Source organism: Erpetoichthys calabaricus, chromosome 7, assembly GCF_900747795.2.
Source record: "Erpetoichthys calabaricus chromosome 7, fErpCal1.3, whole genome shotgun sequence".
NCBI lineage: Eukaryota > Metazoa > Chordata > Cladistia > Polypteriformes > Polypteridae > Erpetoichthys > Erpetoichthys calabaricus.
This window is the reverse complement of record NC_041400.2, coordinates 69984147-70000823: the sequence shown is the minus strand read 5'-3', so window position 1 is coordinate 70000823 and position 16677 is coordinate 69984147. Positions and strand designations below refer to the sequence as shown.

At 35.9% G+C, this 16677-nt stretch overlaps 1 protein-coding gene across 1 annotated transcript in view; it reads left to right on the top strand.

The window, feature by feature from the left end:
- erap1b (endoplasmic reticulum aminopeptidase 1b) overlaps positions 1-16677 on the top strand; it is a 114453-nt gene that overhangs the window by 35896 nt on the left and 61880 nt on the right. The window contains exons 6-8 of the mRNA XM_051929618.1: positions 3602-3756; positions 10325-10438; positions 13210-13341. Of these exons, the coding sequence (XP_051785578.1) occupies positions 3602-3756; positions 10325-10438; positions 13210-13341 (401 nt within the window). The remainder of the gene's footprint in view (positions 1-3601; positions 3757-10324; positions 10439-13209; positions 13342-16677) is intronic.

The following is a 16677-nucleotide window of genomic DNA, read 5'->3' as shown; positions in this document are numbered from 1 at the left end:
TGCTCCTTCACTTATTCTTCATTCATCTCCCTCTGCTCTAATGGATTTTTGTGTTCTTCGCCCCTCATTATTTCCTTTTCAAATTTTTTATGTAGGACTCTCCAGGCTTTATGGGATTCCAACTATTTCTGTCTATAATTTTCATTTTGACATTTTTATGCTGTTGATTTTCTGTGTTTGATTTACCTTTAACCTTCTGACTATATTCCAGAACTGTTTTTTGATATTCAATATAATTTTTCTCTGTTTTCTTACCAGATTTCTCCCAGCACTTTTTCTTTGTTGATTTCACAACCTCTTTAGCCTCTTCTCACTTTTGTTTGCATACTGTATTATCTTCCTCAATTTTTGTCCATAAATGTTTTCTCCATGCCTCATTTTTCTCTGCTACCTTGCTCTTCATTTTGTCTTTTCACCATTTAGTTCTTTTTTTCTCAGGGTCATATATTACTGTTTTAACTCAGAAGATGTCTGAAACTATTTGTAATAATGTTTCCTTAAAGTTTATGCATGATTTATTCAAGGTTCAATTTATTTTGCTACTATTTTCATTTTCTTCTATGGCTTCTCATTTTTTTTAAAGTCTATTTGCATATTTCTATCTTTAGTTGGTTTCTTGTAGTGATGCTAATTTTATTCTTGAATATTTTATTACTATACCTTTAAATGGTTTGTGAATGTTCATATCTATTATTACAACTCTATGTTTGTTACATAGATCTGCTCCCTGATTGCTTTGAAATATACACTGAATACATCATGTTTCTTGTATAAGTAATGTACAGTAGTCAATCATACTTTTATGATCATTTTTGAAGTTGTGGGGAAATTCTCCCCTTAAATATAACACAAGGGGGATTTCAAACACTGTGGGGGAATGAAGGGGAAGTGCCAAGTATTTAAAAAAGCACCCTGATATTATTATTCAGGTTTTTTTTTTTTGCTGCCACAGCATATGCTTTTTGATGTTTACAGTAGTTTATATACTATACAGCATACTAGGTTCACATCCTGCACCTGACTGTCTTTTTGGAGTTTACATGTTCTCCCTATGTTTCTGTGGTGTTTTTCTGGGTACTCCAGTTTTCCTCATACTTTCTGTAGTACTAGGGTGTTGTACCGTGTTAGCCATTATGAATGTAGAGAAAAGCCAAGCAAAATGACACCTTTTATTGGCTAACAGTTAGCCAATAAAAGGTGTCATTTTGCTTGGCTTTCCTCATACTTTCTCAAAGCCTTGTAGGTTTGGTTAAGTAGTTATAGTGGGGGGTGTGTGTGGGCGAACCCTGCAATGGGCTGCAGGTTCTTTTTCTGAATTGTGCCTAGTATTCCCAGGAAAGGCTCTTGTTCCCTGCTCCTATGAAATGGAGTAAACATTTTTGAGAATGGTTATGACAATATTTTAATTACCCGTGAACAGTTGCCAAATCAAAAAGGACATTTCTAAATGACCATAAAAGAATGTAAAGATGAATTGTAGTATTACAGGGAAAAGTGTCATTGAAAAATCCTCATTTTATTCTGAAATGTCCTTCTTTTCAGGATTACAGAAGTTGTAGGTTTAACCATGCAATAGCTGATTTTCTTGAAAGTTATCCTTAAGCATTATGTATCTTTTTGTTTGTGTCATCTATTTTATATTTCATATTTGGGATTAAAGTCAGTCATTCCACCACAGACATCTTAAAGAAATAAGATTTTACAGAAATGAAGATTATGAGTGTCCTTAAGTGTCACGATGCAGCCTGTGCTATTATCTTTATAAAGTTCAAGAATTCCCAGACTCTTAATAAAACTGGGTGGCGTAGTCAGATGTTTTAACTGTGTTTAGGTTAGATTTCGGTTAGATTACCTATTAGTGTGACCAGACACATGTCACATATTAATACGTGATTATATACTTTTTAGCAATTACTTGACAGTGTTTTTTACACAATCAGCATTTTTTAAAAACACAGAAACCAACAATGGTTATAGTCATATTTAAAATATGAATATCACCCAGGTATACTGTAAAAACCGGTAACTGTTCCATCCCTAGCAAAGCAGGATTAGATGCATTTTATCACAATGTAGTTCATCTTGTAATTTAGAAATATTATTAAGTTAAAAAGAAGCTCACATTGAGTAAGTAAGAAACTAAAAAAGAATTTGTAAAAAATAAATAAATAAAAAATAGCTGTATAATGTGTATGAGACAGATAACTCCAGCACTAACTGTAGTAAGGAACAATGCAACAGCATTTAAACAGTTGTAAATGATATTAGAAACATTAAAAGGCAGTTATATTGCAGAATATTGCAGAAAATCCAAAAGAGATTCTTTCAGTATTTTAGTAGTAATTTTAATGGTTAAGGAGGCTGTGAAATGTATTAAGAAGAGTACAACTAAACTAAAGTATACAGTTTATTTGCATATTTCTGATGCTTTAATCTGAAGAAATTGATAACCTTGAAACTGTTACAAGGACAATTAAGGAGGTGCTCAGTTATTTGGAAATCATAGAGAGGGAGATTAAAAATGATGAAATCAAACAAATTGCCTAGAAAAGGTGGCATTTATACTACAGTGAATAAGGAGAATGTATGATAGATATAAACAATGTGTATTTTTCAAACATTGTCGGTCACTGGGGAAATTCCTATAATTTAGAGGCTATCAAATGTTGGCCTATTATATAAAAAAGTCAAAGAATTGAAAGAGTTGTAACTTTAACATTACAGGTAGATTAATGGAAGCAATTAATGTAATATAATAAATCACCCATCCATTTTATAATCCAGCTTCTTACATTACTGTGCCACAAAAAGCCACAGCTCATTTCCAGAAACACTGGGGCAAAAAAAAAAAAACTCTATTTGCGTAGAGGTACATGGTTCACATCCATTTATGTTAGGATAGATTAGTATCACCATTTAACAAACCATATACAATACATCTTTGTGATACAGGAGGAAACAGGGCAGAGTCTAGGCTAGGAATCAAACCGGAATCCACTAGGGCATTCTCCTTGTAAATGTATTTAATTAATACAAACAATATTTAATTAAACAAAAAAATAATTTGACAATGTGATAATAAAAAAAATGCACAGTACCTTTCTGTTCCCTTTCACCTAAACAGTCATTACATAGTTAATTATTTGCTGCTGTGACTGCTCTGAAGAGATTTAATACTGAAAGTTTACAAGTAGTGTCCCACTTTTTCATACACACCCACAATATATAGTTTTCTCTCCATTATATTAAAAACATTTTCTGTTTTACGCGAAACTTTCTGTCTATAATAACTAAGGAACAAACCATCTTCTTCCCGAGTCCTGCACACTTTCTGTATACCATCTCTTTAAATACAATGACGGTTTAGCAAAGAAAGCAGGGGGCAGAACCCCCTAGTAATTTTAAAAAAGTAATTAATATGATGCCTTTGTTCTTTGACAAAAAAATAAAGGTAATGCAGTACTATTCAGGTACGTTTTGTGTATAATTTTTCATAACAATATTTGCTACTATTGCTTTGATCAATTTTTAAAAAATTGCTAGTAAATTACTGTCATCCCATGAAATTAAATCTAATTTTAGATATTTGCTTAATTTGCAGATTTATTTGCTGTTCCTGACTTCCAGTCTGGTGCTATGGAGAACTGGGGTTTGACCACCTACAGAGAATCTGCGCTTCTGTTTAATCCTAAAATATCCTCTGCTTCAGACAAATTAGGCATAACAATGATCATTGCTCATGAACTGGCACATCAGGTATTGAATGTACAGTAAACTGTAAAAAGTATATACATTTTTACTTAAATTCACAATATATTATTCAGGAATAATACATTATACACAGCTTCATTTCCAACTTGCTATGCATATCAATATATTATTTTTTAAACAGTAATTTTTCCAATAAATTGGATATTTTTCTTCAGAAAAATATTATTTGCTGCAAATGAACAAAAGTCTTTGATTCCCTGTGCTAAGGTTATGTCCTTTGCCGTCTTTATCCACTTATTGCAAAAAAGATATATGGTGTTGTGAGTTGCAGCTAAGTGTATGAGAGTGTTTATTTTTCTGCAAGTATGAACATTTTAAGAAAATCTCATAATAAATATTAAAATTCCTCAAAAAAAATCATGTTTTGAGACTTTTGGAGGATGTTTGTTAATTTATACTATCAAACTACGTGTTTTTGTTTGTGTAGATATAAGATACATATTCATGTGTTTATGTTTGCATTATATTTTTTTATCTTTGAATACTGTGCAAGAGCTAAAATCCTGGGGACTGTTCAGGTTAGGACAAAATAGTAATCATTTGCATACAGTATACTGTATACAGTAATAGAATAATTAAAAAACAGTATTCATTGTTCAGTTTAGATTTTTTTTTATTGTCAAGTACAAAGTGTAGGTTATATAGATTCACCCATTCAAAATTATTGTTCGCTGCCTGCATCAAACTATGAGATATTTTCAGCAAAAAAAAAATTAAAATGTAAATGCAATATCCCTTTAGCAATTTCATTTTCAGCCTGAACCACAATGAAGCTGCAAAAATGAAAAGTAAAATACAAATAAACACTAGCACCACCTGTTGCTCATTGAATTTTCATTTGCCACTTTGCATTTTCATTTTCAAGTTTTCATTTTCAACATGCAAATAGTGAGGGTCAATGGGTGGGGCTTGGCAATTTTCCACAATTTTTTTGTCCTTTATAGCTGTAGAGCCACTTCGATTGATAGAATACTTCTCACTTTGACTGTGTTTAATTCACGTGATTTTGATGTTTTCAATCCCATACTGTGAACTTCACAGGAAAACTGCATCACAAAATCCAAAGACCACGCATAATTATAGTTCTGAAGAAATTAATGTACAATTTAATTACAATATTTAACATGACAGAAATTAGCCTTTATTACATCATAGTTTACATTTATTTATTTGAAGTATGGGGGTGAAAAGATCAAAATCACGTGAATTAAACACAGTCTAAATGAGAAGTATTCTATCTATCAAAGTGGCCCTACAGCTACGAAGGACAAAGAATTGTGGGAAATTGAAGTACAAAGCCCTGCCTAGTGACCTGCGCTATTTGCATGTTGAGAAATTGAAAATGCAAAGTGGGAATGTGTTTTACTTTTCATTTTTGCAGCTTCATTGCTGTTCAGGCTGAAAATGAAATTGCAAATGAGGTTATTTCCTTTTAATTTTTGCGCATTTTTACGTGCAGACTTTGAAAATGAAATCACAAATGTGGTTATTTAATTTTCGTTTTCATTTTTGCAGCATTTTTGCATGCAGACTTTGAAAATGAAATTGCAAAAGAGATACTGCATTTTCATTTTCATTTTTGCAAAAAAAAACCTCCCATATCAAACCAGAGAGAGAAGTTTTCAGTAAATTGGCAACACTAGTTTGAAAAACTTCATGAAAGAACACTGAAAGCTTGAAATGGCAAATGAAGAAATTAAGTTGTACACTGTTTAGACTTTTATTGATTATAAGCTATTGTTGTTCTGTATTGATTGAATGTGATGTGCATTTTCAAGATTATTTTCACAGAGAGTGGTAGTAGAAAATAAAAACAGTAATAATACATTTTATTTAAATATGCCCTTCAAGACATTCAATACATAAGTATAGATAGTAGTAACACTGTACCTAAATACTGTTAACAAAATTTTCAAATTCTGTATCAATCAAAGAGAGAAATATGGTACAAAAAGAGGTGTGTATTTAACTAGCTTAAAAAGATAACATTCATTCCCAGAATATAATGCATAATCCTGTGTACGTACATATTCAGGCTGGAGAGAAGCAGAGGGACATCACAGCCAAGTGGGAGAATGCTGAAACACAGATGGCCCATCCAGCAGCTAGGAATGTCGATGGCATAGTAAGACGATTCTGACATCATGCTGGATCCTCGTCACTCACATAATTACATATTCATAGAATTTATGTCAGATATGGCCGACTGCCTGAAGAAATGGCTGGTTATTAATACCTTCATAGACTCTGGGCTTTTTAACCATATTGGTCAAGCAAACATCAGCACCTTTTAAAATAACTTGCTTGAGTCCTTCACATATTTTCTCCCTAACCTGACTTACAGCTGTTATTTTTCAATTTCCCTGTGCATTTATTAAAAACAGTCAAAACAAACCAAAGAATCAGTGTCCATAGTGCTATGCTTCAAGCAGTCAATAAATAAGTAATCCATAAAACAGTGGAGGGTAAAATCCCATAAATAAACATTCCTTTAAAAACTGAAGTTATAATCCTAGTAGAGACAGTTTCTTAAAAAAATAAAAACACACACGAGCCCCAATGCTTCTCTGTAGACACTGCTATCTTCTGAACTTATCTTGTCTGGACCTTGCAGTGAAAAGTGCTCTTGCCACGCTACCATGCCTCCACACAAAGTTGTGAGAATGGCAATTATTTATTTAAAATACGCCCACCAGCCTCTGACCTCACTTTACCACTCATACTGGTACGGACTTTTAAGAATAAGGGGGTTGTGCAGAACTGTTGTAACTACAGAGGGATAAAGTTGATGAGCCACAGCATGAAGTTATGGGAAAGAGTAGTGGAAGCTAGGTTAGGAAGGGAGGTTATGATTAGTGAGCATGAGTATGGTTTCATGCTGGGAAAGAGCACTACAGATGCAATGTTTGCTCTGAGGGTGTTGATGGAGAAGTATAGAGGAAGACAAAAGGAGCTGCATTGTGTCTTTGTGGACTTAGAGAAAGCATATGACAGTTATGGTACTGTATGAGGAAGTCGGGAGTGGCAGAGAAGTACGTAACAGTGGAACAGGATATGTATGACAGAAGTGAGACAGTAGTGAAGTCTGCAGCAGGAGTGATGGATGCATTTAAGGTACAGGTGGGATTACATCAGGGATCATCTATGAGCCTTCTTATTTGCAGTGGTGATGGACTGGTTGACTGACGAGATTAGACAGGAGTCCCTGTGGACTATGATATTTGCGGATGACATTGTGATCTTCAGCGAGAGTAGGGAGCAGGTTGAGGAGACCCTGGAGAGGTGGAGATATGCTGTAGAGAAGAGAGGAATGAAAGTAAGCAGGAACAAGACAGAATAAATGTGTGTGAAATAGAGTGAGGCCAGAGGAATTATGAGGATTCAGAGTAGAGCTGACAAAGGTGGAGTAGTTTAAATACTTGGGATTAATAGTACAGAGTAACGGGGAGTGCGGAAGAGAGCTGATGAGTAGTGTGCAGGCAGGGTAGAGCAGGTGGAGAAGAGTGTAAGGAGTGATTTGCGACAGACGGGTACCAGCAAGAGTGAAAGGGAAGGTCTACAAGATGGTAGTGAGACCAGCTATGTTATATGGGCTAGAGATGGTGGCACTGACCAAAAAACAAGAGACAGAGCTGGAGGTGGCAGAGTTAAAGATGTTAAGATTTGCTTTGGGTGTGACAAAGATGGACAGGATTAGGAACAAGGATTAGAAATGAGTACATTAGAGGGTCAGCTCAGGTTGGACAGTGTGGAGAGTAAGTCAGAGAGGAGAGATTGGGTTAGTTTGGACATGAGCAGAGGGGAGGTGCTGGATATATTGGGAGAAGGATGTTAAGGATGGAGCTGCCAGGTAAGAGGAAAAGAGGAAGGCCTAAGGTTTATGGATGTAGTGAGAGAGGACATGAAGATGGTGGGTGTAACAGAGCAAGATGGACAGGAAGGTATGGAAAAATATGATCCACTGTGGTAAAGTCTAATGGGAGCAGCAGAAAGAAGAAGAAGTAATGGGTAATAGACTAATGTAATGCAGTGCACCCAGGTGTTTTAAATGCTGATCAAAGTGTAGCAGTTGTCATGTGAATAGTTAATTTAATTGTTTGTCTGCAACCATGGATCGTTTCATTTGCTTTAACTTGCAACGGTCTGATTGTATGATTGTGTCTCACTGAGAAGGAGCAAGTGTTTTAAACTCTTCAGCAGTAATAATGACTAACAAAGGACCAATGGGAAATATATATTTGTGGCAAGGGGAGGAGTTTATCCAGGAACAGAAGTTTTAAATACTGTTGGGTTGAGAAAGAAAACTGTAGTGTAAAAAGATGAAAAAAGCATAAAACAGATAAAGAAGGGGATTGCACAAGGTATTTGTTATTCTATATGTTATTTAGTTTTCTGTATTTCATTTAAATCCATTATATATAAAGTAATTGCCTTGTATCCTGTACAGTCAAGATACACTCTGCCCTCACCCACAACACCCTTGAATGGGATTAAGCAAGTTCTGTAAAGTATAGATGGGGTAGCAGTGGCATGACTGCTGCCTTTGCTAGCACCAAGAAACAAACAAATGTATTTAACATGTTTGACCCATTTCAAATGATTTGGCCTCTTTTCTTTCTTGCCTGAAATTCTCTCAGCCTCACTGTGAGTGATAAACAAAATGAATACAGAGGGAAAAGTAGGCATTTCTATGTTATCTCTTTGATCACATAATTTTAATTTTAACTCACACCTTCGTGTGAACTGTAAATAATTTTTAACTGTGTCTATCTGCATAAGTTTTGAAATTTCAAAACATTTTATTGCAGGTATCTCCAGTCAAAAGGGAGTCTCAATAAACCTCCCTACATTTGTAAAGGAAAGGTGTTTTCTTTTTCATTGGTCTAAAAGATGTCAGTTTTATTGATGAGCTTTGTGTCTGCCTAACTAAAGGTACTAAATTGTTGTTTTTGGCGGCGATGTTCAGAATGACACAACATTGATCTGAGTCATTAGAAACTCTCACTTCAATGTTCACTTTGTTATTAAAAGATATGTAACATATAGTTGCAGCTTCCATGCTTTCACATGTGAAGAAGCAGTAATGTATGCATGTGATTGTTTTTTTCAGCCAAGCTGACTAAATGACACTTTTGCTGATAATCCATCCATTCATTTTCCAACCCGCTGAATCCAAACACAGGGCCACGGGGGTCTGCTGGAGCCAATCCCAGCCAACAAAGGGCACAAGTCAGGAACCAGTCCCGGGCAGGGTGCCAACCCACCGCAGGACTTTGCTGATAATAATATTTTCAATGGGATATACTATTACAGTATTTTGTCATTTTCAGCAACTATGGTTTTTGATTTATTTGCTGAGGAAAACTGTTGGCTCAGGAAAAAAATGTTCCAGTAACTGCAGTGTCTCTATGAATGTGACATCATGCACTTCAGTTTATTCTAGCATTATTGTATTTATAATTCAGCAATTTTGAGGAACAACTGTGGGGTTTGTTAACTGCATTTCCATGAAGCTGCATTATCTTCATTTAATTGCAATAATTTACCAAACTTTCATGAAAACTCTTGACAGTTTTTTGTCCTCTCTATCTCTATATATATTATCAAAATAAAGAATGCATATTTTTCTTGCTCCAGTCTTCCAGGGGCCACTTACATTGTGTTTACTTAGAATAGATTGTTCAGGTCGGCACACAGTTGGCATTAGAAAATTGAGGGTTTTTTTTTTTATTATTTTTTACATTTTTTTAACAATCTACTAAATTATTTTGATCAAAATATGTTGGCAAAAAAATTGCATTTCAATAAATAAACATTTTCATTATGTGTGCCACTCATAATAATGTATTTATTCATAAAGTAGCCATCTTTGATCACTCACAATACTCATAGCTCTATTTTTAATGTGAAGTTACAAGTCAAGATTGGATGAAACTTTGAAACATACTTTTTTCTGACAGACCCAATGGACATAAAGACAAGTAGTGTTCAATTGTTTACAGTATAATATACTTGTTTGCAGAGTCCCCTTTTATCCTTTCCCTGCTGTCATTTTCCTCCATGCTCTTTTATATATGCATGATTTTGTTACCAAAAGAGAAAAAAAAAACCCCTGAAATTGCACATATTTTATCAGTGCATTCATCATTATAAGGACTGGTACATGAGCAGGCACTGCTGTGCTTTTGGCCACATGGGGCTTAATGCTGTACTAATGAATAGGAAATCTTAACAAGGGTACAGAGAGCATCAGGGAAGCTGCTTGAAATAATTTTTGCAAACTGGAATAGTTTCCTTTCACCTTTAACAACCTGTTTGAAGATGATAGTTTAAAGTATTTTGAAAAAGTTAACTTATAAAGTTTGTAGAACAAGAAAAAAGTTAGAGTTACAAAAGCAATAGGAGACTTCACATTTTCTGCACAACATCCTGATTATGAATACGTTTGGTTCAGTTTTAACTTACTGTTTGTAAAATATTACAGTTATCATCTTTGGCAGCACTGGAACAATTGCGATGTATTTAATAACCCTATTTGTTTTGCTTCTTGCAGTGGTTTGGCAACCTTGTCACTATGGAGTGGTGGAACGACCTTTGGCTAAATGAAGGCTTTGCAAAATTTATGGAGTTTGTCTCAGTAAATGTCACCAACCCGGAACTGCAAGTGGTAAGAAACAGTTACACCATTTCTAACCTAAAATAATGTTTTTGTCCTTTAACTAAAGATGGCTTGGGTGCAGTAGAATAATATGACTATGAGAAAGCCAATAATTTGTGCTTTTTTATTTGGTTTGATTTTATGTTTTACTTTGGTTTGATTTTATATTTTATTACAAGACACAGACAGATTTCTGTGAATAGGATTATTTTAAATGTTAAAATTATATCATATACACAAATAGTTTATATTATTATATGCCTTATTAAGTTGACTTATAAAATTTATTTCGGTTCACTTCCCGGGTCCTCCCTGCGTGGAGTTTGCATGTTCCCCCCATGTCTGCATGGGTTTCCTCCGGGTGCTCCGGTTTCCTCCCACAGTCCAAAGACATGCAGGTTAGGTGCATTGGTGATCCTAAATTGTCCCTTGTGTGTGCTTGGTGTGTGGATGTGTGTGTGCCCTGCGGTGGGCTGGCGCCCTGCCCAGGGTTTGTTTCCTGCCTTGCGCCCTATGTTGGCTGGGATTGGTTCCAGCAGACCCCCTTGACCCTGTGTTAGGATATAGCGGGTTGGAAAATGACTGACTGACTGACATTAATCAAAGTTTAGTACATGTAAGCCACACAAATGTATTTGAGTGAGGGTTTATTTTTGTTGGTTCTTCTAGATTGTCAGATATGCAAAAACACATTTTTTTAAACAAATAAATGGTATTTAATTTTACTTCTGAGAATTTTTTGTTTGCTTGGTTTTGCTGTTTTTACTTCTGAGGATGTTTTATTTGTTTGGTTTTGCTATTTTATAATGTTATTGTACTTACCTTTCATGCTGCAGGGATTTTATTATTTGAAGTATGTATTTCTGTCTGCACTTAAATGCCCTAAACAAAATTTAAATTGATACATTTATTTTCCCAGTATGACTGCATGCACCTTTTGTGTCTGTGATCATTGTTTTTGTAACTGCTGAAAATTTTCAACGGTAATGTCAAAACTGTGGTCAAATATATATTAAGTCTTATAAATTATGGATAAAATTAGAATTCCATATACACAAAGGAAATAATTTCTGAAAATACAGCTTAAGCTTCGTTAATTTATGCTTTTGTGACTTTGAATTTTTAACTTAGCCTTTAATATTTTCTTTAAAATGTAGCAAGTAAAATTTCATATTTCTGTTTTAAGATTGTGGGGAGCAATTGAGAGATCAAACAAAACCAGCCCATTTCAATACACATTTATACATAATCTCAACATCATTCATTTGTAGTTACTGTAGTTTAAATTACCAGTCAACCTGCCATGTCTTTGGGATTTAGAAGAAAACCTGGGCACTTAGTGTCTAGAGCCAGGCCTAACCTCTGTTACAGCCCAGGTTATCTTTTCCCCTTTTCTAGGTGCAGGGGTGGGAGAAGAGTGAGAGAACATCTAAGGGCCTAATGATCTATCTCTTGCCATCCAATCCCAGTGTAGGCTGATGTGTGAGAGGTTTTTGCAGTGTGTGATTATATATAGTGAGAATAATCAAGCCTTGACATGTTAAGAGGGTTTGGGTCAGCCTACTGTGTAATTGTACAGTTCTGTTGAAAAAGGTCTTTACAGACAAGAGTCCAAAACAGAACTGAGGTTATGGTACAAAAAAGTTGGTTTTAAAGTCGTAAGGGAGGAAGTGATGTCTTCTGGGAGTAGAATTGGAAGTGATGTCTTCTGGGTTGGAACCGGAAGTGACGTCATAGAGCCCAGGTGGAACTTACCGTATTTGGTCTGCAAGAAAAAACGAGAAAGAATCAGTGGACTCTGCCACCCCCTGGTCCAACTGGGAATTACCTTCTCTTGAGCCCTTTAACTGACAATATAGATAGATAGATAGATAGATAGATAGAATTCTATAATAAATAAATTTATATATTAAATATAAAAGATAAGACCATATGTTCTTCTAATTAAGTAAATGCATATGTATACAGTATGTATATTGTAAAATATTTATATCATAATCCCTACCCATCCTCAAATGAAAGTTCAAATTTGACTTACAGGTCAAAGATTTATTTTTACCCCTCTTGGATCAGAGGTTTTATTATAATTCAGCCCGTTGACCAGAACCTCCTTGTATCTTCTCGTCTGCCATCTCCTGATTAGTGTTCAAATTTCTCTCAGTATTTTGTTCTGCTGTGAAAGGTATTCAAGAAGCAGATGTTCAAATGTTTATTTGACCTTATAGCATTCTGAAGTGAAGTACTGTAATAGAATTGCCTCTGGACATACAATGCATTTTTTCCCACCATCAAGTATTCTTAATGGGTATGAAAAATTATTTTAGACAGAATATATTTTAGTTAAAGTCAATAGAAACAGTTTATATTTGCTTATTTATCATAAAGAGGGCTTAGACAATTTTACTTGTTTTTCTGTTTCATTTTTCTGTTTTAATTTTTGGACTGGTCTAACTGTAAAGCTTGAATCAGATACCAAGGCACTTTACAAGACAGTACAGATGTTTGTTTTATCTTTAGTTAACAAAAAGAGCATAGTCAAATTAAGTATTTTGCTAAGGCTCACAGAGTGAGTTGTAGTGGTCATTTAACCTGCAGTCTCAGTTTTAGAGTTCACTTCCTCAGCCTCTATTTATTCTGTCTACCTGTAAATTTAGTCATTTAAGGTCTAACACTTGTGAGAGGACTTAACCAAATTTTCTTTTCAGAAAAAAAGTTTATGGAAATTTTTTAATGTGATCATATTTTTATTGTGTTCTAATCAGTAATTAAATCCTTTCCAGGAAGACTATTTTCTTGGAAAGTGTTTTGAAGCCATGGAAGTTGATGCCTTGAATTCTTCTCATCCTGTGTCCACACCAGTTGAAAATCCAGCTCAGATTCTAGAAATGTTTGATGATGTTTCATATGAAAAGGTATGATTTAAGCTCATTATTGTATGCCTGTTGAGTGATCAGTGTTGTCATCAGTGGTAATGGTTCTAAAAATTCATGGGAGTTTAGGAAAAAAAATAAGGTTTTCAGTTAAAGATATTTTCAGTATTTTATTGTTTATAACAAATGACTTAATTAATTGCAGTTTCAGCAATGAAGCTGTCAATAATTAATAATTAAATCGAAAAAAATCAGTGGCACATACACTTAACCCTAGAGAAGTCTACTATTAATTCTTTACAGTTTGGGCAACATTTTATCAGCCTATAAACTGAAATGTTTATTTTGATTTTTGTAGATAAATACAAAGATTTTACAAAAAAAGGTGATACCTGAGGAAATAGTATGAAATAGTCTAACTGCGACATCAAAAATAGAATTGCTGAAAATAATGAATAGATTAAAGAACATCATGAGTCCCCTTTTCTGTCTTTCTGTCTAGTTGAGCACAACTCCTATGCAGTTTTCTGGAACTGTATTAGTACAGCACACATTCACTCTTCAAAATATGTATTTTTTTTCTTTTAACACTCATTTTAAAATGCATTCCAACCCTTACCTCTAGCCTTTATACTAAGTCTCCAATTAATCTACCGCACATATTTGTATATGGGTTAATTCTAGTAGCAGTTTGACTGGCATTTAAATCTAGATCCTTGGAGCTGTGAGAAATCATCTCTAACCATGGGTCAATCCAGATGCCCTCATGCATTATTTACACATATTCTGAATAGACAGTATGCTACAACAGCATTTTGTGGACATACTGTGGTCTATTTAATTTTTGTCCAAACCTAACATGATAAGTGGACACCCTTTTCTCATTACTTTTGAGGCATTTGATTCTGTCGTTAGAAATCTTGTAAGAAGCAAACATCAGTCAAGTGAGGAACTCACTTTTGTAACAAAAACACATTATAGAAAATCTTTGTTTTAACAAATGTTTTTGTGTAAAGCAGTGAAGGGTGCAAGTTTTGATAGGGAACTAATAAAAGCTGAAAAAAAGAGACTAAAATAATATTTTCATTGACTGTATTAGTTTTACACAAAGCAATTATTAATCTCATACAGTATATATGTGTAAGACTAAAGGAAACAACAACCATGTAATTAAATAATGCAAATATTCAGACATCCACAGAAACAAATATATATCAAGGTTTAATTAACAACAGTTGTTTGGAAATATAAATATTATGCCATGTTAGACAATAATACAAAAACGAAGTACTGTAAATATTAAATTTGAAAAAACAATATCAAAGCAATTAACCACATTGTTATACAAATACAAACAGACAGGATAAACCAACAAAAAATTTAAAAGTAGAATATGTGGTGAAAAGTTTCAAGGGACTGTTGTGTGAGGCAACCAACCCTAGAAGAGATGCCAGTCCATCGTTTATGCCCACACTCACAACTACAAGTATTTTTTTAAAAAAAGAATGCAAAATCAGAATGATTTTTACTGAAGTCAGATTAGATGAAAAGTCAGAACCTAGTGATTACGGGGAATGGCCAGCTGTTTTCCGGATTCCATCATAAACCTTTCCTAGGAGATCCAGCCAGGATTGATCAGACTCTAGCTTGTGTCCCTGCAGCAGTGGCCCACGGATCACCCTTCCTGATCCATACACATCTGGAGGCTCTCTCAGCACCCTCCGTGGTGATCACTGTGGCTTTCCTTTTGCCATCCCCAGCAACACCAAGTAGTCTGTAGATTCTACAAAGTGTGTGGCTAACAAAATCTCTTCACCCTACTTTAATGGGCTCACAGCAAGCATTCCAGCATTGCCTCCAGGACATCTGCACCTACTCCTGGTACTTGGCCAGCTTCTGCTCATTCACCACCTAATTGTAGTCCTCCCCAGATGACTGTCAGCTCGATGAGGCTGACATGCTTCAAGGCCACATCTGCCTTAAGTAAAGTTGTTGCTGTGCGGTTGGGAAACTTCAGCTGCCTTCCCAGATCAACTTGAAGCAGTTAGTCTGATGCAGTGTTGAGCAGGCCTGATAATGATGATCATCCAGGCCAATGTTTTTTCAACCAGTGTGCCGCGGCCATGGAGCTACCCAGGTGTGCCATGGAAGTAGGAGTGTAGTGCCCCTGGATCTGAACCTGAGAGGGACAAGCTCCTTGGGTGTTTGAGACCTGTATATGGAGTACAGAACTACCTGGAGGAGCTGGCATAAAAGCAGCTCTGTGATCACTGTGTTACAGACACAAAACAGAGCACTTCAGACATATCTCCAGGCTGCTAGAGTCAATCTGCTTGAGTGTTTGGTTGCCATTGAGTCTCACAGTGGATATTGAGCATATGAGTAGACTCTGAGGCAGAGAGGGTCGGGAAAATGGACAATGCAGCTGGGAGATGCCACCAAAGTGCTCACTAAGTGCCATATCTGCAAACACTGATCTTGGAGCTACTCTTTTACTAGCTTCTTTGGTAGTCCTGCACCTTTGGGATGTTTCTGGTTACAAAAAGTGTACCCAGAAAAGGTTGAGAAACACTGATCTAGGCTGATGTTAGGGCTGTGCTCTGACTCTAATGAAGGAGATATGCTTTATCTGGCCACAATGGTAGCTGGTGGTAATGGTCGAAGCAATGCTCTCTGCCTCTGCTGCCAGCACCTCGTCATGGTGCCACTGGTACCGACCTTCCCACCTTGTTCATTTTCCCGGTTGCTGCATGCCCACCATCCTGCTGTTCCTCAGTGCTAGCTGCCCACACTTCCCACAGGATTAGTTGGTGTCTGTCCTTGCCTTTTCATGTATTGTAGTGAGGTTGTGGGAAGGGGCCCAGCCATGCTCGCCCAGTTGCCACTTTCCCAACCAGAGCCCTGTGTCTAAACTGGTACACTGCAACCACCCCTGCACTTTCCACTTCCTGCCTCTCCATACCTGGAATCCTGTTGCTGCCATTTTTGAGCTTGTTGCTCCTTCCATGCAGTGCTATGCTGCTCAGACTAAGAGATAGGCCCAGCCACCTTCAAAGATATCTACTGACCTTTCTTTCCAATAGCTGTATGGTTGTAAAGGGCACCTTGAGGCCCCAGGATTTGAGGTAGGGTACTGTTGATAGATTCAGACTTTGAACCTTCTAGATAAACCTGACTTGTCCATTGTGGTCAACCAGCTCTTGAGGTCCTTGGAAATTGTTTGGATAGTAGCTACCTCCCTGAGGCTACAGGTGAAAACTGCTTCTTGGTGATGGATGGGATTGCAGTTCCATCCAAGTTAAAATGAAATTTGCCCACCACTTTGCCTTTCCTTAACAGCAAGGGATCTTTATTTGGCTGGTTTATAATATTCAAGAA